Raw genomic sequence first — 26,292 nt, forward strand, 5'->3', positions numbered from 1 at the left:
AATCAATTTTATTTTAAGTTGCTGCAATAGTAGAGTAGCCTGGGTTCCAGGTGAAAGAAAATCTAATTCCTCTTCCATCCCCTCACCTTTCAGACAATATGCCAAAGCATTATGACATTTTATTTAAGCAATGGAACCCATTTAAGATGATCAATGCCAAATAAATCCTAAAACATTTTTTTTCTGGTTCTTCTCAAGCCAATAATTTTTAAGTTCTCTAAATGACCTTTCTATTTCCATCTTTATGTATGATACATACATATGTTACCTGGGATTTTTCAGTTACGCCACTTTCTGAAATTAAAAGCAATCCATCTATCTTCCATGGCACTCTGACATCTCATAAACAATAACATTCTGAATTGGAAATGTCTTTGGAAAGTGGCCTTTTAATGTCAGAATACCTTTTAAGGGCATAAGAGAGAACAGCTAATTATCACCAGGTAAAGTTTTCCTCCATACTGTATAATGCCTGATACCAGAACTCAGAATATTATATGACATTCTATGCTTCTGATGGTTTCCGGGCTGAAAAGCCAGGACAGAAAAAGGACCACGGCAATGGGCTAGAGACTCAGCTGTTCAGTCACTACCATCACTCTTATTACTATGGGCAGAGCAGTTCCTAACCCCATGCCAAGCTCACTGCTACAAAAGGATACAAACAGGGCTAAGAATGTAATATGTAAATCATGATTCTCAAGTAGTAAGTGCATTGGATTATTATCTTATTTATATATGTATTTTACTTCTATTAATCCTCTCTTCTAAACTAAGGTGCATGTTCCTTAAGCACTATAATCATATATCCCTTTACTATTTACTGTTTAGCTCCAATGAGACTAATACAGTAGATTTAACACAGTAGACTTATTTCTATTTCATATGTGTAACAGGGATAATATTTTATAAATTATTAATGTGCCTTTCTGAATGCATTCACCTTAGCTAGCCTAAGCATCCTTCTGCCTAGGAGGATGATTTTGGCTCAGTGCAGAAGGAATGCAAAGAATAAAAGCCTAAGTAATATTCAACTTCTGTAATCCAAAAATAGGATTTTGCAGAAGACCATAGCCTTGAAAACTTGCTACTATCTCCAGGGAGGATTTAAGAAATTTCTCAAGTCCTTCCTGTATCTACCAAGAGCCAAGCTTGTTGAATGCAGCTCTTAGAAATCCCTAGTAATGTGCTAAATATACCCCTTCTACCATGACAGCGAGGGAGAAGGGAGAGGCAAGAGAGCTTTTTTTAATTAAAAAATTAAAATTTAAAAATATTCCTTACAAGACTGGAAAGGCTTGTGAAGAAAATAAAAAAGAGGAGCAAAGAGAGAAGATTTTCTTCTATGGGAGCTTTGGCCTGGAGAGAGGGAGTTGCATTAAATGAGGGAGGGCATCGAAGAGAACAGAGGAGGCCTCCTGCCACTCCCTTTGAACTTTGGAAGATGATGGCTTTGGGGCTGAATTGTATCAACTTGGGGCATAGCTACCTCGAGGTAAATTCAGAAGTGCAACAGGCTAAGGAAGAGATATGTCTTGAGATCTAACTTTCCCAAGGTCCGATTGGGGACCTTGCCAGAGAGCATACCAAGCAGTGAGGTGGCTTTAAGAGAGAGTGATGCAGAGGCACAAAGCACCCAGGCTAGGGTCCAGTGGGAATGAGACTCAGGCCTCAGGAGGGCACAAGGCATTACCCCAGAGAGCAGCATAGAGGTGGACAGACAGCAGACAACCTCTCTCTCCTCTCTCTCTCTCTCTCTCTCTCTCTCTCTCTCTCTCTCTCTCTCTCTCTCACACACACACACACACACACACACACACACACACACACATATACACACAGGGCAAATAGAAGAACCAGGGCATTAAGCCTCCCAAGATCTCAAGTCTTCCATTTACGTGTGAAGTCACCAAAGCCACACCCCTCTCTCCATGAACCATCACCACTGTAGAAAAAGTCAGCATGGACAGATTCTCTTATCTGAGAAACTGAGCTTTTTTTTTTTTTTTTTTTTTAATCAATAGACCAATCACTCCTCACCTGAAAAGAGCTCATGCTTTAAGCAGTGGTCACTGAACAAAAATCATTTAATAAGAATCTATTTCAATAATTCTTTTTTTTTTTTTTTGGTCTTTTTAGGGCCACATCTGCAGCATATGGAAGTTCCCAGACTAGGGGTCAAATCAGAGCTGCAGCTACAGGCCTATACCACAGCCACAGCAATACCAGATCTGAGCCACATCTGTGACCTATGCCACAGCTTGCAGCAACACTGGATCCTTAACCCACTGAGTGAGGCCAAGGGTTGAACTGCATCCTCATGGATACTAGTTGGGTTCTTAACCTGCTAAGCCACAATGGGAACTCCTATTTCAATAATTCCTTGAGGTAGGGATTACAACCCTGCCCTCCATAGGCCCATCCTTCTCAGGACATGTAAATTTGAATTTGAATAGCTTTAAGTGAAACTGAAACTTTCTATTTAGCTATTGAGTTCATGACTCCTTATAGTCCCATACCTGGTTCAATAAGCTTATTTATGTTACTTGCCTTGACCATGTAAGCAATAATTTTGTGATAATCTGCTTTAAAATATTAAAATGATATAGGTCTATTTCTTTCTGCTGAATTTACATGTTGGGAAGAAAAAACTCACAACTTAGGAGGTTTTTAAAATTAGATGAACATCATATTTCTTGGACAGAACACAAAATACACAACACATAAAAGAAAAAAGTGATAAAATGGACTTCATCAAAGTTAAATATCTCTGTTCATCAAAGGACTCCATTAAGAAAATGAATAAACAAGCCAAAACTGGGAGAAAACATTCACAAAGCATATAGCTGATAAATGATTTGCCTCTACAATATAAGAAGATAGTCTATGAGAACCAACAGTTAAAAAGATGATTGACTCATTTTTTGAATCAATAAAACTGAACACATATCACAAGAAGAAGTAACTGAATAGTAAATCATGCTGTATCAGGAAAATGCAAATTAAATCCAAAATGACATATAGGAGTTCCCATCGTGGCACAGTGGTTAACGAATCCGACTAGGAACCATGAGGTTGCGGGTTCGATCCCTGCCCTTGCTCAGTGGGTTAACGATCTGGCGTTGCCGTGAGCTGTGGTGTAGGTTGCAGACGTGGCTCGGATCTTGCGTTGCTGTGGCTCTGGTGTAGGCTGGTGGCTACAGCTCCGATTAGACCCCTAGCCTGGGAACCTCCATATGCCGCTGGAGCGGCCCAAGAAATGGCAAAAAGACAAAAAAAAAAAAGACATATACCCCTTCATACCCACAAAACTGGCTAAAAAAAAAAAATACTACAAAATCAAATGTAAGGATGTGGAGCATTTCTATATGAACACAAATTGATACAAAATAATAGAGCCACTCTGAAGAATTGATTGGCAGTTTCTTAAAAAGTTAAATACACATCTATCCAGAAACTTCTCACTGACATATTTACCCCAAAGAAATAAAGCATATGTCCAAAAGAGATGTGTACAAGAATTTTTATGGCAGCCTTACTCACATAGCCAAACACTAGAAAAATACCAAATGTTTACCAATAGGAAAATAATCAAATTGTGGTATATTCAAACAATAGAATAATACTCAGCAATTAAAACAAATGCATCGCTAATACATACAACATGGATAAACTCAAAAACATGGTGTTAAGTGAAAGAAACCAGACACAAAATCTACTTCATGATTCCAAAATATAAGCAAACTTCATCTATCACATAAGAAATCAGAGTGTGGTTGTAGGGTATAGGCTGGAAAACAGACTGCAAAGGAGTCAGGGAACTTCCCAGGGGAATGGTAATGTCCTCTACTTTGTTTTGCATAGTAGGTACACATTTGTACACAATTATCAAAATTATCAAACTAAGCACTCAAGATGTATACACTCAGTTGTATGCTAATTGTGTCTCAGTGAGTATATACGTATCTATAGACCAACATGGTCCCATAGAGAATAATGATCACTGTGAGAGACAGAACTCCTAATTTACTAGACCTGAAAAAGATTTTTTAATTATTATTTTTCATGATTATAAAAAAATGCTGACATAAATAATTTCAACAATATAAAAACAAACTAGGTAGGAAGGGTAGTGCCCACAAAGGTGGAAAAGTATAAAAAATGGAGTGATAAGGATGTCTATTCTATGCACTTGGTCATTTTTTTAATGGTACTGGGAGAGACATTTCAAAAATATTTTGATTTGTTCTAAAATCACAATATATTAATGGTTTTGTTACAAATGGTTATTAAAGATGATTTTTATAATTTAATTTTTTTTTGGCCACACCAAGGCATATGGAATTTCCCCAGTCCAGGGATCAAATCTGGGCTACAGCTGCAACCTATGCTACAGCAATGGCAACACCAGATCCTTAACCCACTACACCACAGTGGGAACTCCCATAATTCCATTTTTGAAGAGTACATTTAATTAGAGAGTGAGGCTTCTTTCATCAAAGAGGGTATCCATACAAAACAGTATTTTTTTTTTTTCTGTAAAAAGTTAACATCAGAAGGACACACTAAAACCATAGGGTACAGCTCATTGAATAAAAGAAGTTTATGAAACTATAAGTTTCTCAAAGGTTGCAAAATTTACTAACTTGAAGAACACAATGAACGGTAATAAAATGAATAAATAATTGTAAATGAGAAGGACTTGTAACAAAGCCCCGGCAATACTACTAAATGGAGCCCGTGAAGGCTGGATAAACCTTTGATGACAATGACAGCAATGTAGATGTCAATGAAAGAGAAGAGCCAACGAGATCAGGAAGGAGAAAGTGCAATTGAGGAAGAATCTGGTGAATCCAGAAGAAGGGAGTAGATGAAACAAAAACAATTTCCTTCTTGGGGTTATCAGGAGGTGTAGGGGCCTAATTACCTTCCATACAGCATGCTTTAAATATCTACATTGTAGGTACATATATTACTGTGGATGGAATTGGGCTAGAATGCTATCCACATTGTATTAATCAAGTAATCCAACATTTCTCTTTTTGTTCAAAGAATTAACAGGAGAACCCTAAACAGGTTTTCTTTATAAGACAAATATTTCAATCTTTCTGATCAGCACACTACTTTCTTGGAAATAGTAAGCAATATCTGATTGGGTTAGTCTTCCAAACACACCTACCCACCATGACCCACCACCACAAATCAAGAGGAGTAAAGAATTTACATACGTACATAAATATTAATGGTAAACCTCAGGGAAAATTGGTGATGGATTTGGTAAAGCCATTTCTATGCATTTTCTATCAGAAAAATACTGAAACATTAAATGGACTAAAACTTTAGACAAGTCCAAATTTGGGCTTTTTGCTTAGGATTGCATGTCAGTATAAATAATATATGTACCTACAAAAAAAGATAAGCAACCACTGTTAGTACACAGTAATACTAAACAGAATGACATAAAGTTTTATCTTTTTAAAACCTTTTTTACCATCCTGATGAATTTTCACTTCTCACCAATGACTTGCTTATTTACAGCTAAAGCTATAGATAGAATTAAACTATAGCTCCAAAGATGACAGTGCTTTCAAAATCAAAATACAAAAAAGCTTAACAGGTCTATGTGAAGGACGGAGGAGTGGCTGACTAACATTTATTATAAACCCTACTCCTCCTACAGAGGGAGGATGTGCTGTGTGCAAAATGGCCTATTTCAGTTTCAAATGTTGGCAGCAATCTGTGCCAGTGAGACCCAGTTCCAGAGCCAGCAATACCCAGGTCTTTTCATGCATCACACACTGACAGCTGAATCTGCTTGTAGTGTCTTATGTCATCATCTTGTTCTTCCTCAGTACCTCCAATGCCACAAGGACAGAATTTGCCCTTCAAAAACATTTAATCTTTTGTTTGAAAGTGTACTCCATTCTAGTTGTCTAATTAAAAGTAAGTTTCTCTGCAGCAAGAACGTAGAACATTTATTCCACACTTTCCTTTGCTCTTTCTCATTTTTATAGATTTATAAGTCCTCTCCATTTAATCCACTAAATATTAATGCATTCACTGTCTACTGGTCATCAACATCAACAGAGCATTTGATTTACTATTTTTCTTTGAATAGAGGACCTTGTACCTGAAATTCTATATCTCAAGGATTTAAACATTTCCTTCCATGGAGTTATATCTCAAAATATACTGTTGGAAAAAAATTAAATTATATTTTCCTTACCTACTTCTCCTACTAAGACAGTGTGGGGGAAAAAAAATGAAGCCTCCCATAGTACCTATTTGTTGCATGGTTATATAATAACTTCAGAAAGTCTAAAATGAAGTAGTTCTGCACTTCTACCTCTATTCTGTGCTTTTCCCATGAGAGAAAAGCTTTGTTACACACAGATGGCTGTGGTTTAAACATTCCCTCTAGTTTCTTCATGTCACAGCCCGGAGAGTGTTTACTTAAAACACAGCTTTTTTCATGCCTGATGCTTGCATAATTAACATCAGTCCTGGAAAGTTTTACAAAGAAGATGAGCCTGCAACTTTCCATAGCCTATCTGGCCTTTTCCCAAATTTGCCCTCTGAATTTACTAATTTGCTGATGAAAATAACAAAAAGCAGTCATCCATTAAATAGGTGGGTTCTCCCCACCCAACAGTTTCCTGCCTGGTCAAGATTCACAGAGTGAACACTCACTTTTTTCCATTAGTCTCTGATACATGTTCTAATTTGGAAGTGTGTTATCAAAGAACAATTTAAATTACACTATTTTCACTGGAAATGCAACTCAATTATTAAAAAGTGGACCCACAGCAGCAAAGGGATGAAATGTACTCTGAGATGCTTTGTTGTAGAGAGGCATCTATGATAAGGATAATGAAATTTTTGTAGCAACTTCAAAAAAACTGACCTCTGCAGAGTCAGTCAGTGTTTTCAAGGTGAGTGGCAATGCATATCATCTATTCTACACTCTTTTCTTTCCCTTCATGGGCCTGATTTCTTGCAAATCCCCACATGGCAAAGTCACCCTCCAAGTCAAGTTCTTATATTCAACTGGTTTCAATCCTCAACTAATTCTTAATTTTAACCCATAATAGCTTGATTAAAAAAAAAGTATAGCAAAACAATATTCTGTCTTTTTAGCATTATTGTTTATCACAGAAATTAGTTATGAACTTCCAGCAGGAATTTGGCTAAGGGATATGGTAAAGGCAACCCAGATTTGAGTTAGGAAGGTTAAAATCCAATTAAAATGAGTTCCAGGAGTTCCCGTCGTGGCTCAGTGGTTAACGAATCTGACTAGGAACCATGAGGTTTCCGGTTTGATCCCTGGCCTGCTCAGTGGGTTAAGGATCTGGCGTTGCCATGAGCTGTGGTGTAGGTCACAGACGCAGCTCGGATCCCGCGTTGCTGTGGCTCCGGCGTAGGCCGGCAACTACAGCTCCAGTTAGACCCCTAGCCTGGGAACCTCCATATGCCACGGGAGCGGCCCTAGAAAAGGCAAAAAGACAAAAAACAAAACAAAAAAAAGAGTTCCAATTTCTGTTCTCTGAATCTTACAGAAATTTGGTGGTCATGTCCATGTGTTTTGTTTTGTTTTGTTTTGTTTTTTTCAGAATAATAATGAAACATGAAATGTCCTGAAACCCAGAAAAGCCCAAGTTAGGATGCTCTGGACTCAAATTCGAGTTCAACAACTTCACATCTGAGACATTTTAAAGCATCTCTCCCTTTTTCCTGGGGTATGATGTTTCTTCCCTGTAGTAAAAAAAAAACTTCTGTTTTCGTTTGAAAGGCAAAAACAGGAAGATAAGAGTCACAGTGCTTTTCTGAGATGTCTGAATCAAATTACCTACTAAATATCCCATATAAATTCACTCTGAACATCGGGGGATAGAAAGTATTAACAAAAGCAATAACATTAATACTTGCATTTCAAGCGAACTTTGGAAGATGTCTCAAAAGGAAGAACAAATATATGAATGATAGTATTACAAAATAAACTGTTTCTCACGAGTATTTATACACTTTAAATAAATTACAGTGTAATTAGCAATTTGGTGAAATGTAGTAAGAATATACCAAAGCATATGTGTGAACCACACATCCTCCTCCAAAACTGACAGGCTCTCAGCAAACACCCAGGTTCAATATTCAGTTACTAGGAGCACTGCATCTCATGGGTAACACAGAGCAACCACCTTTATTTGCCATTTTTATTTTCCTTTTTAACAGTCTGTCAGTCCCAGGAAGAACTCCACTCAGTTGCAAGCGTACGTCAACACACACAACTCAGAATGAGGATGTTCAGCTACCAATTCCTGCCGGAAATATAAATAGGTTCTAAAAATATAGGTTATGTTCTGCTCTGAAATACTTAATCTATTTGGCACTTTTTCTGGGACATTTAATGGTCCATCAATACAATGCGTTAGACTGCAAGAACCTAGAATTACTCAGACTACTTGCCTAGGGGATTTCTCCATTTAAATAGACAAGCAAAACAGATTAAACACTAAAACACCAGTGTATGGAAGAAGTAAGGCAGATCACTGTCATTAAGGAGGAATATTGATAAAACAGATACACAATGCAGAGCACACTAGTAAAGGAGAGGGTATCTCTCAGTAGCAAACTCCACAGTACTAGAATCCAAGATGCTTTCTAAATGGAAACTGCTTTGAAGAGCGTGTCACGAATTGTAAGATAGACGGAAAAGAAGGTGTCCTGGACATCTGTGGTTACAATAAAAAGAAAAGTTAATCAAAAAGGGAACATGATAGTTTACTTTCAGTTGGAACTAAAGTAATCTTAGAAATCATTTAGTCTAATTCCCACCCCCATCCCCACTGAAACATTTTCCCTGAAATGGGAGAAGGAGTATTTTTCTGAAATAATCTTTGAGTATTATTAGAAGCATGTTTCTCAATGGATGGATAGATGGATGGCTTGGGTGGATGGATGGGTGGATAGACAGACAAATACTGCTTAAAATAAGCCCCTTAATTTTTGGATTTATTTGTTGAAAATGCTTTCTTTACACTGACTCAAAATTTGCCTTTTCCCAACTTTCTTTACATATCCTAGTTTTGCCTTTTATAATGGTGCTGCCCAGTAGAAGTATGAGAGCCACAAATGTGAGCCCCATAAATAATTTCAAGCAAAGAAAAAAAGGTGATTTTAATTTTCATAATTTTGAGATTTTATATTCTTTTTTTATACTTCCTTCAGAATCTCAAGTGTATTTTTCCACTTACATTACATCTCAGTCCATACCAGGAACATTTCAAACACTCAAGAGCCACATGTGGCCAGTGGCTGCTATATTGGATGGCTTAGTTCTAGACAATGGTTCACAAACTTGGCTGAATATCAGAATCACAGGAAGCTTTTTCAAAATATCAGTTCCTACGATTCACTCCCGATTAGTTGGTTCAGGAAGGCCAGAAAATCTTTGCAACAAGGCAGTCAATTAACCAGTGATCATGAGTCTGACATTTGGAAACCACTGCTCTAGAACAACCCCAAATAAGTCTAAGTCCTCCTATACATGACTGTCCCTCCAATACCTAAAATATAGGGTCATATCTCCACTACCTTGTATTCTCCAGGCTAAAAATTCCAAGCTCTCAACTCCTCATCTGACACGGTTTCCAAACCTTTCAACTCCGGTTGCTGTCCTCTAGATATACTCTAGTTTGTCTGGTTTATTTGCAGTAGTGGAGAAGTACCACAGCACTGATAATCCAAGTCAAGTCAATCCTACCTGCCTCCAAAATCTTTCTTAGTACGCTCCTAGGAGTATGAGTGTCTCTAGAAAATGGTGAATTCATAATAAATACTTCAAACTAAAATTTTAAACTCTCACTGTCAAGAAGTGTTCAGGATGTCCCAGTTCTTCACCATGCTGCCGTCTCCTCTGCGGCACACCTCACGTGGGATGGAGAAGGGCCCTCTCAGAATAATCAGAGACTAAGTTAAGCAGAACTATCTTTTCCATGCCTCTCAAAACTCTTACCTTTTCTTATGGCTAGAGAAGAAAGTGTTTTGCGTAGAAGAGCTTTGCAGCCTTCTTTAAAGTTACGTAAATATAAAACATCATAATGTCATACAAAAAGAAATCAGACTGGCCATGACTAAATGGATCCAATTCAATGTTAAAATATTCATTTACTGATAGTCTTCTGAGGTACATTATGGTACATTATAGTACCTATAGTACATTTCTGTGGTACATTATATGTACCACCACAATAGGCCAGGAGGCCACTAGGCGTACAACTCAGAGCCCCAAGCCTCAAGGAGATCACAAACTAGTCAGCAGACAAGTAGATTCATGTGACAAATATTTATGGAGTTCTTACCATGTGCTAGACACTTGGCTGATATACTAGTGAATAAAACATTCAAAAAGTCTTGCTCTTACAGAGTTTACTTTCTAGAAGAGATAGAATTAAAAATGCAAATGATAAATAAGTGAATTACAGGACACGTTAGATGACAAATGTTATGGAAACTAACAGATCAGAATAAGAATCTGATCAAGAATACCTGTGGCGTGGAGGACAAGTTGAAATTTTTCTCAGCGGTCAGAGTAGGCCTCATGAACAAATTGATTTTTGAGAAAAGATTCGCAGAAAGTAAGGGGAAAAACATGTAGATATTTGGGGGAATAGCGTTCCAGGCAGAATAAACAGCTAGTGCAAAGGCCCTGAGTCAGGAGAGTACCTGGCCTATTTAAGGAACAGCAAGGAGGTCACCAGAGTTAAAGCCAAGTGAGCAGGGGAGAGAGCAGCTAATTAGGCCAGAAAGTAAGGGGGTGGGGTGGGGTGGGAGTGTTCAATAAGTTTTCATCAGGCATAATAAAAACTTAACCTTTTACTTTGAGTGAAACAGGGAACCAATGAATGTTTGGGGCAAAGCAGTGAGTGACATGATATGTATCATGTATAGGGATTGTTCTGGCGATGATGTGGAGAACAGGCTGCGGGGGAAGAATCCGGGAAAAAGAGGCCACGATGTGGATCAGGGAAGTAGCAGCAAGGAAAATAAAAGTGGTCAGAGTTTTTACATAAAAAAAAAAAAACAAAAACTAGCTATAATACCATGAGGTGGTTTTAGCAGAGTAAGCTAAGAGAGCACCAAAGAAGAAACAATGCTTCTACCAAAGGAAAAACTTGTAACCTAAGTGACAGCCAAACTGAGTCCTGAATGATATATAAAAGTTCAATGGGAAAAAGAAACACAAAAAATAATCTGGAGAAAGGAACTGCCGCATAGTTGTTAGTGGCCAGGAGAAATATAGGGCATGATTCCATTTGTTCTTATAATTGGCTCATAGTTAAAGGATTACCTACATTTCATCAAATACAGACTAGGACAAATATTTTCATAGTTTCTACCTTCTTTAAGATAAAAGTCCCCGATTTTCTTTTTCACTCTTTACAGTTAAGTTTTGGTTCCTGCTGTACTTTCTGTAATAATTCATGTAGCCATCATCCTTCCTCTCTTATACTGTATATTCTATCCTCACATATGGTAGCAGTGCAATAAATATTTGCTAAGTTGAATTAAACTAAAATCAACAGGAGACATTTCAGACCATAAAGCCTCAGCATCTAATACTGAAATTATGAGTTAGCATATGGACAGATAATTATGTGAATTATGGACAGATAACAGGTGTCTGCAAGAGTGGGGCTTGGGACCAGCATGAGGAGAATGAGGCAGTGGGGGATGGAGTAAAGCCGAAGAAAGGCCCTTCACTTCAGCTGTCATCCAGGGTGCACCGCTGCCTTGACATTCGAAGTCATCCACTTGTCACAGCCTGTCATGACTGCGCTTGCTCTTCCTAAATCAAACCTAGTTGCTAACCTACAGAGATCCCTGGCACTTTTGATAGGGTACTTCTGCTTAGGCTGTCCCTTGTCCATAGTTATGACTACCATCCTCACTGGGTGCCAAACACCATGCTAAATGCTTTCTCATTTCCCCCCTCAGCCTCTGGATTAACTTGTTATGGGGAGGACGGGTATATTTTTGAAAAAAAAAAAAAAAAAACAATTAAAAAAAAATCCACCACTTGGCTTTACTCTGCTTGTTCTCAGAATGAGCTCATAATTAAATGGTGGAGAGAATTCCTTAAAGACTCAGCATTTAGCATGAAGACTCTGACTTTACACTTAAAAAACTGTTGAGCTCCAAATGACTAAGATAATTTTAACTGGCTAGTTCAAATTTCCAACCACTGTGCAAGTATTTTCTCATGCATAGTTGAGGGAGGGCTCAAAAAAAAGTTTAATTCAGTTACAAAATAAATGAATGCTAATGTTTAACATATACATCAGTTTCTTACTGCTGCTGTAACAAATCACCACCAACTTACTGGCTAAATCACTGCAAATTTACCATCTCATAGTTCCAGTGGTTCAGAAGTCCAAAACGAATCTCACTGGGCTAAAATTAAGGTGTCTGTGAGGCCGTGTTTCCCCTGGAGGTTCTGAAGGAAAATCTATTTCCTTGTTTTGTACAGCTTCCAGAAACTGCCTATATTCTTTGGCTTATGACCACCTTCCAACTTCAAAGTCAGCAACAATCAATATCAAGGTTTTCTCACATTGCTTCACATTGACACCTCTTCCTCCCTCCTCCATATTTAAAACAGTGTCACAGCCATGGCCCAGGGTGCTGTCCTGGGGAGAACTAACCCCCCAAAGGCCCTGTGGGTACCCCCTGATTCCATGAGTAATCCAGAATAATCTCCATATTTTAAAGTCCGTTGATTAGCAATCTTAATTACTTAGGCAACCTTAAGCTGCACCCCCTTACCACATAACATAACATCTTCACAGGTTCTGAGGCTTTAGTATGTGGACAGTTGGAGGACCATTATTCAGCCTACCACAACCTGTCCTTCAGCAAGACCCTTACCCTAACCCACAGGCAAAACACATTTACTCTATCTCAAAGTCCCCCAAAGTCTCAACCCATTAGAATATCAACCCAAAGTTTAAAATATGATATAAATCTTTTCAACTGCAAAGCCCCAAATTTCACCATATAAATCAAGTACAAATGAGGCTTTGGCAAGAGGCATAACTCTCCCACCCTTAAGACAATACTGCAAAGCTACAGTGATCAAAATAATGTGGTATTGTCACAAAAACAGACATAAGGATCAACAAAACAAAATAGAGAGCCCAGAAATAAACTCACAAACCTATGGTCAATTAATCCTCCATAAAAGAGGCAAGAATACAAAATGGGAAAAATACAGTCTCTTCAGCAAGTGGTGCTGGGAAAACTAGGCAGCTACATGAAAATCAATGAAATTAAAACACACCCTCACAGTATGCACTATAATAAACTCAAAATGGCCTAAATATTTAAATATAAGACATGAGCAGTTGGCTCCATAGCTCAGGGGTTAGAGCACTGGTCTTGTAAATATAAGACATGAAACTATAAAATTCCTAGACTAGAATGTAGGCAAAACATTCTCTGGCGTAAATTATACAAATGTATCCTTAGGTCAGTCTCCCAAAGCAACAGAGATAAAAACTAACAAACCTAATCAAACTTACAACTTTTGCATAGCAAAGGAAGCCATTTAAAAAACAAACAGACAATATTTGCAAAATATTTGCAAACAACAGAACTGACAAGGGCTTAATCTCCAAAATATATAAAAAACTCATACAATTCAACAATAAAAACAACAACCAACCCAATTTAAAAATGGGCAGAAGCCCTAAACAGACATTTCTCCAAAGGAGATGTACAGATGACCAGTAGGCACATGAAAAAATGCTCAACATCACTAATTATTAGAGAAATCCAATTCAAAACTACAATGAGGTACCACCTCACATTGGTCAGAATGGCCATCATTAAAAAGTCTATGAACAACAAATGCTGGAGAGGGTGTGGAGAAATGGAAACCCTCCTATACCATTGGCAGGGGGGTGGTGTAAGTTGGTGCAACCACTACAGAAAACCATATGGAGACTCCTCAGAAAACTAAAAAAAAGAATTACCATATGATCCAGCAATCCCACTCCTGGGCATATATCCAGACAAAACTATAATTAAAAAAGATACATGCAGCCCCATGTTCACAGCAACACTATTCACAATAGACATGGAAACAACATAAATGTCCATCAGCAGATGAATGGAGTAAGAAAATGTGGCACATATATACAATGGAACACTACTCATCCATAAAAACAAATGAAATAACGCCATTTGCAGCAACATGGATGCAATTAGAGAGTATCATACTAAGCAAAGTAAGTCAAAGAGAAAAAGACAAATAACATGATTTCACATACATGGAATCTAAAGTATGACACAAATGAACCTATCGACAAAACAGAAACAGATTCACAGACAAGGTGAACAGACTCATGGTTGCCAAGGGAGAGGGAGAGGGGGGAGGGATGGAGTGAGAGGTCGGGGTTAGAAGATGGACACTATTACACACGGAGGGGATGAACAATAAATTCCTACTGAATGGCACAGAGAACTACATTCAGTGTCCTATAATAAACCATAATGGAAAATAATATAAAAAAGAATACATATATCTTCATATATTCTTAATATAAAAATTATAAATATAACTGAATCATTTTGTTGTACAGCATTAATTAGCACAACACACAACACTGTAAACCAATTACACTTCAATAAAAAATAAATAACTAAATAAATAAATGAGGCTTTGGGCATTATCCATCCTGAGACACAATTCCTCTCATCTGTGAACCTGTGAAACTCAAGAAACAAGTTGTCTCCCCCAGAATTCAATGGTGGGATAGACACAGGATAACAGTTATAGACATTCCCATTCAAAAAAAGGAGAAAATGCAAGTTAAAAAAAAAAAATAGACACCAGACACATGGAATTTTGAAATCCAGCCAGGCAAACTGCATTTGGTTTCAAGATGGGAATAATCCTCTGTGATTCTTGGCTCTACCAACTGAGCCCCAAGCTCTGCCTTACAGGCTCTCAGTTCTGCCCATGGAAGGTGGAGTATATCTGCAGCTGAGTAGTTTAATCAGCCTGTTTCTTGCCTGTGGAATTTTGTGGTCCCAACAACCTTCATTGCATCCTCTCACTTCCCCTTTCAGGCCAATCTCGGAGTGTTATTGCTGGTATGGTCTTTTCAAGAACCCTGTGGGTCTCCCACGTGTGTCATGGAGATTTACTTCATCAGACAGGAAGCTCCTCCACAAATATTTCCTAGATAAATCCATCTCTCTTCCAGGCTTCTGCTGAGATGTTTGAGGGAATCCACACGGCAATTTCTTCAAAGAGCCTCCTATGTGACTGAATACTCTGACCTTACTTCTGAAGCACTAGCAAACGGTTTTTCAGCCATACTATTGGTTTTCTTTCCAGAGCAGACTTTCCCCTGCCAGTGAATCTCCTAATTTTAGCATATTTTGCAAGCTGGATAGGCTAAGAATTTCTCAAATATCAAGTTCTGGTTCCCTTCTGCTCAACAGTTCTTCCCTCATACTCTCTCTCTCCTTTCACATATTACTATAGGCAGCAAGAAAAAGCCAGAATGCACTTTTATATATATAAACCACCTCAGCGAAATACCTAAGCTCATGTTTATAAGTTTTGCTTTCCACATAACTGCAGGACAGAATTCAGCTAAGTTTTCTGCCACGATATAACAAGGACATCCTTTCCTTTAGTTTCCAGTAACATGTTCCTGATTCCTATCTGCACCCTCACTAGTATTGCCTTTAATGTCCATATTTCTACAAATAGTCTGTTCATGACAATTTAGGTCTTCTCTAAGATGATCTGGGTTTTTCCTACCATGCTCTTCTATCTTCTTCTGAGTCCTCTCTAGTAGAATCACCAACATCCATACTTCCACTAATAGTCTATTATCCTAACATTTTTCTATCATGCTCCTCAAAATTTTTCCATCTTATGCCCACTGCCCAATTTCAAAATCACCCTCCACATTTTTAGATATTTCTTACAGCAACTCCCACTTCTATGTATCAAAATCCATATTCATCTCCTATTGCTCCTATAACAAATCACGACAAATTTAATGGCTTAAATCAATACACATTTATCATTTCACATTTCTAGAGGTCAGAAGTCCAAATTGGAATCTGCCACCTGGCTAAAATCAAGCTGTCACTATGCTGCATTCCTTCTGGACACACTAAACAAAAATTTGTTTTCTTATTTATCCAAATTCTGGGGACTGCCCACATTGCTTAGCTCATGGCTCACTTTTATAGTCCAAGCCAGCAATGGCAAGTCTAGTCTTTCTTTTTTGCATCACTCCGACAATGACTCTTCCACCTCATTTTTGCAGATTTAAAGGACCTTTTGTGATTACATGAGGCCTACCCACATACTCCAAAAACATCCCAGATCATCCAAGATTGTTTTCTTATCTTAAGGTCAGCTGATTTGCCACCTCAATCCCCCCTTGACATGTAACACAGCATATTCTCAGGTTCCTAGGCTTATGAGGTGAACATCTTTAAGATACTATTAGCCTGTCCACCACAATATATCTTGTGTAATGAAAAGATTTTGGTTCTTCATATAAATATCCTCGACCATGGAACCTGATCTGTGCTTTCTTTCTTTACTTCATTTCCTATCAAAATGCCTGTGTCTCCACTACTCTAGATTTCTTCCATTTTTCTCAAATGTACCAGGCTCATTCCAGGCCCAGGATCTCTGCTCATGCTATGTCCTTTGCCAGTGTTACCCCTCTTTTCTGAATCCTCACAGCTCCTCTTCCCAGACTATCCTTCTTTATCCTTCATCTCCCAGGTTACATGTCTCTTTTTCAAAAACACTTTCCCTGATCCTATGACTCCCTAAGCAAGACTATAGATTCCCATTACACCCTTAGTTGTTCTTCGTATCATTTATCTTAACACCAATTAAATTATTATCTGTGTAACTGTTTGTTTAATGACTATTTTTAAGGCACTATGAAAGTAAAGTTCTAACTTCATTTGTTACATGTCTAACACCTAGCGGAATAGTAATTGCACACACAAAAAATCCTCATAACAACATTAATTTTATAATTGAACTAAAGCTCAGAGAAATTAAGCAACTCCACCAGGGTCTATCTGGCTTCTAAGCCCATCTCTTACTCATTCTATTCTAATGGAGCATCAAAGACCACCTAAGTCCACAAACATTTATGAACTATCAAACTAAAGACACTCAATGCCACCTCACTTTCTTTAATGCAGTTACCTGTGCCTAGTCAAGCCAATGGCCCACCACCAAATGCCCAATTTCATTCCTGTTTTCATATACTGGCATAAGAGTAGATTGTGAACACCATTTTTCCTTTAAAATCTTAACGTTCCTTAAAAATAATTACTAAAATATTTATTCAAATTACCAACTCAGGGGAAAAAGTATACTTTGATTTTTATCTAGTTCTCCTGTGGAGATTAACGACTCATAATATCTGTGAACACCTTGGAAGAAATTTTATTGAAACTATCTAGTTTGGGAACCTGGCCAAACAAAATGTTAAAACCAAAGATCTAAAAATCCTGAAGATTTTTTTACAAAGAACTTTCTTTTTTAGAAAAGTCCTAGAACCATGCTTCTGTATACTCTCACTCTTGGTCTCTCACGTGCAAAGAGGAAAGAATGTTATTATGATCACTGTCTCGAAGAACATCCCCTAGACTTTAAACAAGGTTGGTAGACGTCTATTTATAATTGCGCTAGTCCTTAACACTTCAGAACTGTTTACAACCTATCATAGGTCTTTTGATTGTCAGTATCAACTCCTCTATTTTTAAAAACATAGGTGTATTTTTGTGGCTACGGGTCAGAGTGCAGCTAGAAATACATGGAAGAGAGTGATACAGATTCCAAACTGTTGCCTGCTCACTTTTTTCTTTGAAAATTATTGTAATTGGCACAGATCAAAAACCATATGTATCAAAGGATGATCTAATTTAGAATCTTATTACCTCAATTTCCAGAGCAGCTATAAACAACAACAAAACAATTTTAGTTATACCATATATGAAGAAAATCAGATATGACTTTGAAATACATTTCTTTTTTATTATACATATATGGTGAATAGTTATTAAGTAACAGATTGGTATTACACAATAATTTACAAACATTATTTAATTTTAAAAAGTACTGAATCATAAATATCTTACAAACCAATAAAGAGAAGAATGAAGTGACCAAAAGGAGAAGCAACATGAAATGAGCAAAAATCACTAGGAAATTGTATGCTGAAATTTCTTTAAAGATGAGAGACAAAAGAAGATAGTTGTATTACTGCAGAAGAAATGTGATGGTTCAAAAATCTGTTCCATCTATTTGGAACATACCTGATAGCATAAAGTAACTTATCTGATAGGTTTATATGAAATCTGAGAGCATCTCACAGGTTTTGTAATGTGTTACTATTCCTTCTATGACATTTTACAGACTATACAAAAAGATCTGCAGCACTCTCAATTCACTATAAATCCAATCCATAAAATCTTCAGAGGCTGAAAGCTTTCGTCTCTTTAAAACTCATGGAATCCCAGTGGAGCAGTGGAAGTCAGGACTGACTCCTTAACAACAGTTTTCACCACTCTAATAACGGAGGAAAGACCTTTCCAAGGTAACACAGAACTACCAAGCAGGGCCAAAGATCCACCTGTTGTCAATTCTATAATCTCAATCTTAGAATAAGAGAAATTATTAGAGCATAATAAGCACATCAGTAATTTATGCCTACTGAGAACACAGCAGGTAGCAAATACTTGCTTATGAAATAATAGTTCATAATTGGCAGGAAATAAAGTTTACATCTCCAAATCTAGAAAACTATATTTGTTAGGTATTTACCCTAAATATTGGGCTTGGTCCAACAAGGAAACAAAAACTATTCATCTATGTGCATTTATATGACTATGGACAATTCAATTGCAACACAATGCCTACCTTGAAGAACTGACAATTTAAATAACAATGAATATTAAACATTTCTTTTAAAAAATTAACCAGGAAAATATACTGATGCTTTTGAGACTATTTCCTGGAAATTATCTAACTATCTAGCATCAGAACATAAAATGCACAGTCCTGAGGTTTCCATGTGTGACAGCTCAGACACTCTCTAGAGGAAGCCAAGAAGAACACGAACATAATTTAAAGGACCTTTGGAAATGTTAAGGGTGCTTCAGTGCTATTTGTTTATCAAGAGCTTTAGCTTCTGTAAAGCTTCCCAGTTACTCAAATTGGCAGTCCTGAAATAATTTTATTTCCAGCTGATAGGGACTGAAAATCAGAGATTTAAAAAAAAGAAGAAGAAAAAGAAAAAATGGAAGTTTAATCATAATGACATTTTTATTCCACTCTGTGAATTTTGCCAACAGTCTAGCCTTACTTCCTTTATCAGATTTGGTCGTTTTTAAAGGATTCATTGTCCCAAGTCACAACCCCACTCCCCACCAAAACAACAAAAAAGACCTTTAAGTGAATATTATAACAAATATCCATCACACTAAAAACATTTAGTAGGTTCACCATAATTAAAACAAAATTACATTTAACTTATTTTAAGAGTGAACTTGTTTTAAACAAATGCAACACATGTCAATTTCCTCCTTTTAACTGGAGGCTTTGGTGTTACTGTCCATGGTGACACATACTGGCTGTATCAGGCAACAACACCACTACAGAAACACTCAAGTTTGATTTTATGCCTATTGCTCGGTGGCAAATTTGCTGAAGTGGTTTTATTGTGCATATCCAACGTTTCATTAATTATTAGTTGCACTTTTTTTTTTTTTTTTTTTTTTTTTTTTAAGCCACAGCACCATAATCACAGAAGAAAAATCAGGGGCGGGGGGATGATTTAGCCAATCCATCGTATATGTTAAACCAAATTCCGTTTCTGTTTTGCCTTCATCTATACTTCACCATATGTGAAACTAGTCTTTCTGTGTGTGTTTAGCTACCTTTTAGAAGCTCATATTACAGTATCTTCCCACAAACCAAGCAACATTCAAAAGCTTTGGTAAATCAAAGCTGAAGGCTTGATACACCGGAATTTGCTTCTGACTACACAGCATTTAAATATAATTTTAAACGTAGACATTTGTGCATAGCCAATGTTCAGGGACTTCAAAAAGAAGTTTTAAAATCCTAAGTACATGATTAATGGTGACACAAGGAATACTTTTGAATTAACATTTATATGAAATATTTTCAAAATTTTTAAGAGAATATTATTTCTTTTCTCTTGTCAATGATGGAGAAGGAAGAATCGTGATCATTCAATAAGGAATCTTGTCTCAAATACACTGTGGCAGTGATATAAACACTACAGATAGTAGATAAAACTACTGAGAGGTATTAATTTTTCCACAAAGCTACCCACATAAAGAAATTCCTCCCCAGCTGGGCACCACTGTCCCTGAAACTTTCAGAGAGCAGCGTCTTAACTAGAGATTAAGCTGCCCTATTTCCTACCTAAGTCAATTTCACCCAAATGAGGCGTTTGTGTTATAATTCATTGTTCCCCAGACTCCAAAATCAACCATCTGCCATCGGAGTTTCTGTACAGTAATTAAGGGACTATTAGAACTGGCAAGAGTACAAAGTAAGAAAGAAGAGGGGCGAGAGAGGAAAGAAACCAAGCCCTTAAAAAGAGATGGAAGGTGTATTTCACAATGACCCTCCACATCTCAGCTCAGATTGTCAACCATGAGGCAAAACAGAAGTTAGGAGGAACGGTGGGGCCAGCTCCTCCTGGGTTATCCGAACCGAAACCACACTGGGGATTGAGCACGTTCTTCATACCTTGAAAGAGAAAGGCTTTCGTCCCATTATGCAGCCCGGGGACCTGGCGCACTCCGGTCGTGGACTCCCCAAGTTCTAACTCCGTTAGGACGTCAATCTGTAGGGAGGGGTCCACACCCAGCCCCCAAACTGGTGGGAGTAGGGAAGGGAGGAGGAAAGAAAGGAAAAGCTCCATCAAAACACAAGCCTCTTCCTCCAGGGCAGCAAAGAACCGCGTCTTAGAGACAATATTGGAAACTGACGACGAGAGGCGACTCCCTCCGCCGCTGAGAGCCTTACCTGAGATGATCAGCCAAGCTTTAAAGAGCGAAGCACCCAGTCCCATTTCTGTGACCTACTTTAAACCCCTTTCAGTGTAAAGTTCCCCTTGGTCCTCAGACCCTAGACTAGGGGTGTGACCCGCCCTGCGGTCTCCAAGACAAGCTCAGGAAGGAAAAAAAAAAAAAAAAAATCCAAACCCAAACCCACTCCTTACTCCAAGCTTCCCACTCCAGACCTACTTTGGGTGGAGGAAAAGCTAGGCGTCCCCAGGCAGCTCGGGCTGCCCCAAGGCGGGGGCCATCCCTCCTCCCGCCCCAGCTCTGCGGCCACTCACCTGCTCCGAGACCGAAGATCAAACAGAATGTTCTCAGTAAGATCCGAGGCTCCATGGTGTGGATCTGCTCAGTCCATCGTCTCCCTCTTTAAAAATAAAAAGCGAAGAGGTTCTTGGAATCAAGCGGGAAAACAGCGTTTGTCTCTCCAGCCGCTGCCTTGGATTTACTGATTAGTAAAATTAGTAGATTTGGTTGCCTAAGAAAAAAAAGGGAGGACCCCCCAGGCACGTGAAGAACTTAGACCCTCCAATGCGCACATCATTCCCACACGCAGAGCCCAGGCGGCGGGCCGCGGGCTGGGAGGGGGCCCGAAGGGAGGGGTCGGACTCGCCGGGGGCTACTCCACCGGGGAATTAGCTCCTGAAGCCGAATCAAAGCAGCCGAAGGCATGCACACCCAAAGGAAGAGAGGCCGCCTCTAGGAAGCCGGAGCTGGGGCGGCCCCGCACCCGCCCGCCTTCCCCGCCGCCCGAACCTGTTGTAAAAGCAGAGACAATGGAGAGAGCGCCCGGAGACGCGCGGAGGAGAGACTGCTCCTCGGAGAGGGAGGGGCGGGCCGGGGAGGCGGGGAGAGGAGGAGAAAGGAAAGGGCCCGCGGGCAAGGCCCGGCGCCGGTGTCCCTCTCCCGCAAGGGCTCCTCGGTCTCCAAGCCCCGTCTAGCGAGCCTCAGAGCCGCTGCAGCCTCCGCCCTCCTTTTCACTCTCCCAGACCCCGGCAACGTCAACCTCCGGGATCGGATGATCTTATTTCAAGGTGCTAAGTTGATGTGCGGTCTTTGCTCTCACCCCTCGATTTCGGGCGCGTGTCTGGAAAGACAGACTGAGAGGAGGACCACCCAACAGCAGAAAGCAAGGCTAGAAAGAGGTGCGCTCGCCCGCCCTTGAGGCAAAGGAGGGAAGCCCATGCGAGGACTGGGGAGGGGACCCCCCTCGGGGGGTTGCGGAGGAAGACTACTAAGGCAAGCTAGGCTCCCGAGGTGGGGCTGGAAGTAGAGAGAAACAGGCAGAGACAGATGGGGAACCTGGGAAGCCCTGGTAGCATTAGGGAGAGGTTCCCTGTTCAGGGCGGGGCGGCGGAGAGCTTCCCCAGCGCGAAGAGCGCAAGGGAGAACTTAGCCAGGAACTGCTGGACAGCTCCGGGACCTCGCGCGCCCCCTGCCAAACGCTGCTTTTAGACCGATCTCTAGTTCTCCAGGACTGGCACATAGTAGGAGGCATGGGTAGCAAAGCCAGTCTGTCTGCCCACACCGAAAAGAAGAGAAAAATAATAGACAGATGAGAGAGAGAGAGATGACACATAGGAGTGGGGGTGAGGGGAAGGGAGAATGGGACCAGGGGGTGAAGAATTGAGTAGAAGACGACAATGGAGCCTGGACAAGAGAGAAAAGCCACCCATTGCTGACCACATTCATGCAGCTCTACCCATCCTTCACCACAGGCAGTGAGACCATAACAGTGAGGTCATTTGAAATCAAATACTCAAGGTTATTGGCATAGAGTATTTTTCAATATAGCCCTAAAATTTTGAGGCAAATTTTGAATGACACTAAATTCCCATTCTGGAAAAGCAAGTCTCAAAAGCAATTAAAATGTTCATTGGTACAAAGATCAATTGAGTTACTTAACTTTCCTTTCAAAAAAGTAGAGTCTGAATTCTCCAAAAAGATGCTACACAGCTAGTTACCAAAATGCCTACCAGGTACAGTTTGGGACTCCAGCAGAGCAATATGTGCTATATTACATTATAGTGGGGAGGTGGGAACATGTTTAGCTCTGACCTTGGAATTTTTAAGGGAAAAAAATCAGAATCTGGAATTTTTTCCAAAATAATCTTCAATTATCTCTCCTTATCTATTTTTCCATTGTATTCTATTTATGATTTTATAAACTTTGAGAAACTGAGAAATATTCCAAAGTGATGTGATATGTGATGAAGTATTATGAAACTTCCTAAATTTGCAAAACTACACAAAATGAAATTAATATAACTGAATCAATTCAAAGACACTGTTTATCAGGAAATTAAAAATCTTTTTATAGCAGTACATCTAAAATAATGAATTGTAATAAGGATCTACAAAAGTTACATTAAAACCTAAAAGATAATATGAGAGGAAAAAAAAGTAAATATATATATATGCATATTTTCACGTAGAAGTTCTCCTAACCTAATCAAATTCAACCAAATCATAGACTCAAGGGGACTCTCTAACCTCTCTGACTCTCATCTATGATAGGCTGAAACCTGGTGGTTAGTAAACTTGGCATACACATTTATGCTCTGTCCAGAAGAATAGTATTCTGACAACCTGTTTTTTGTTTGTTTGCTTGGTTTTATTTTATTTTTTATGGCTGCACCCAAAGCATATGGAAGTTCCCAGGCTAGGGGTCTAATCTGAGCTGCAACTGCCAGCCTACACCACAGCTGTGGCAATGCCATATCCTTAACTCACTGAGCAGGGCCAGGGATTGAATCCACATCCTCATGGATACTAGTAGGGTTCATTACCACTAAGTCACAACAATAACTCTCCAGAAGAATGGTATTTTGTATCCAAAATTATTCCAGTTGAACCTACTATAGTAATTCTGTGATCTAATTAAATTTATGAAAACCATTAAAATATGAGTAAGGAGGGAGGGAGTTGTTTCTATAAAACTAAAGTGCAAAGCTTTAGAAAACCATAATAAAGATAAGTCATTGTATTAGTTTAGGGAGATGGTCTCAACCTAAGCAGGGGTTCTCAACCTTAGAGCTATTAACATTTTAAGGTTGGACCTTCATGTCATTGGAATCCAGGGAGAGGAGAAAGAGTTCAGTACCAAAAAAATTATTTCAAGAAATAATGGCCTAAGACTTACTGAATTTGGAAAAAAAGATAGATAAACTCAGTGAATTCCAAATAGGAAAAAAAAAAAAGAAAAAGAAATCCATGACTAGGTATATCATGGATTTCTAAAACAACAGAAAAGAAAACTATCAACAGATACAACCACAGTAAAAGAAAACTATCACAAAGAAAAAAATTTTAAACAATCAGAAGAAAATGATACATTACTTATAGGAAAGTAACAGTGTCAATGAATTCAGCCTTCTCATCAGAAACTATGTAGATGAGAAGAAGAGGAACAACATTTTTTTAAAGTGTGCAAAGAGTTCTCTCATCCCAGAATTTTATACCTGGTGAAAATATCCTTTATGAATAAAGATGAAGGCAAAACAAACTCAGATTAGGAAAATACGTAAGAATTAATTACAAGGAGACCTGTTCTAAAAAATTGTTAAAGAAAGTTCTTCAGACAGAAGGGAAATGGTAACAGAAAGACAAATAGCATATTAAGAATAAAAAAAAAAAAAAGGAATAGAAATGGCAAATATCTGGGTAAATATAATAGATTATTCTTGAGTCCTTTAAAATAAGTTTGATGGTTGTACTAGTTTTCTACTGCTGCTGTAATAAATTATCACAAACTTAGTGCCTTAAAATAATACAAATTTATGATCTTACAATTCTGTTGGCCATAAATCTGACACTAGTCATCAGGTTAAGCTCAGTGTTGACAAGGTTGTATTTCTTTCTAAAGGTTTTAGAGAAAGCTCCACTTTCATACTTTTTCAGCTTCTAGAGAGTGTCTATATGCCTCAGCTCACTGCCCCCTTTTCTGATCTTCAAAGCCAGCAACAGCAGGCTAAGTCCTTCTCACAATGCACTCTCTCTGGTTCTCTCACTACAATTTGGAAAGGTTCTCAGCTTTAAAGACTTATATGATGACTCTGGGGCTACCTGATAATCTAGGGTAATTATCTGAAGGCCCTTAATCATAATCACATTTGCAAAGTTTCTTTTCTTTATACACAGGTTTTGGGAATGAGACTGTAGATACCTCTGGGAAGCCATTCTTCTGGCTACACTAATGATTGAAAGAGAATATTTTAAAATTGTCCAAAGGGGAGTTCCCATCATGGCGCAGCAGAAATGAATCCAATTAGGAACCATGAGGTTGTGGGTTCGATCCCTGGCCTCACTCAGTGGGTTAAGGATCCGGCATTGCCGTGAGCTGTGGTGTAGGTCACAGATGTGGCTCGGATCCCATGTGGCTGTGGCTGTGGCTGTGGTGTAGGCCAGCAGCTGCAGCTCCAATTCGACCCCTCGCCTGGGAACCTCCATATGCTGTGGGTGCGGCCCTAATAGAACAAAAGACAAAAAAATAAAAATAAAAATAAAAATTGTCCAAAGGAGTTTAAATGCATGTAGATGTAATACATAAGACAATGACAACATAAAGAGATGAGGATAAATGAGCCAATATGATGGAAAAGTTTTTACATTCCAGTTGAAGTGTAACATGTTGACTTTAAGTAGACCATGGAAAGTTAGGTATGCATATTGTAGTCTCCAAAATGCTAATTTTTAAAAAAGTACACAAAAATTCATAGTTAATAGAAAAACAAAATAAAATGAAAATCATTCAGGTAACTTGAAAGAAGGCAGAAAAAGGATTAAAAAAGAAATAGATAATAGAAGAATAAAGAAAAAAGAAATAAAATAGAAACCCAAAACCCAAACCTATCCCTAACTGCATTAAATGTAAATGGTCTAAACACAGCAATTAAAAGGCAAAGATTGTTGCAACGGACTCGAAAAATGTCCCCCAACTATGCGCTGGTAAAAGAAACCCATTTCAGGAGTTCCCTGGTGGCCTAGCGGATTATAGAATCCAGCGTTGTCATTCGGGTCACTGCTGAGGTGCAGTTTCGACCCCTGACCCAGGAACTTCTGCATGCCATGGGCGTGGCAAAAACCAAACAAACAAACAAACAAACATTTCAAATAAGGTAAAAGTATTTTTTAAAGATA

At 38.6% G+C, this 26,292-nt stretch overlaps 1 protein-coding gene across 1 annotated transcript in view; it reads right to left on the reverse strand.

Moving 5' to 3' along the window:
* Positions 1-22,419, reverse strand: part of NELL2 (neural EGFL like 2) — a 332,233-nt gene extending 309,814 nt beyond the window's left edge. The window contains 3 exon segments of the mRNA XM_021092577.1: positions 20,840-20,968; positions 21,435-21,520; positions 22,220-22,419. Of these exon segments, the coding sequence (XP_020948236.1) occupies positions 20,840-20,968; positions 21,435-21,520; positions 22,220-22,338 (334 nt within the window). The 5' untranslated portion in view covers positions 22,339-22,419.

Source organism: Sus scrofa, chromosome 5, assembly GCF_000003025.6.
Source record: "Sus scrofa isolate TJ Tabasco breed Duroc chromosome 5, Sscrofa11.1, whole genome shotgun sequence".
Lineage (NCBI taxonomy): Eukaryota > Metazoa > Chordata > Mammalia > Artiodactyla > Suidae > Sus > Sus scrofa.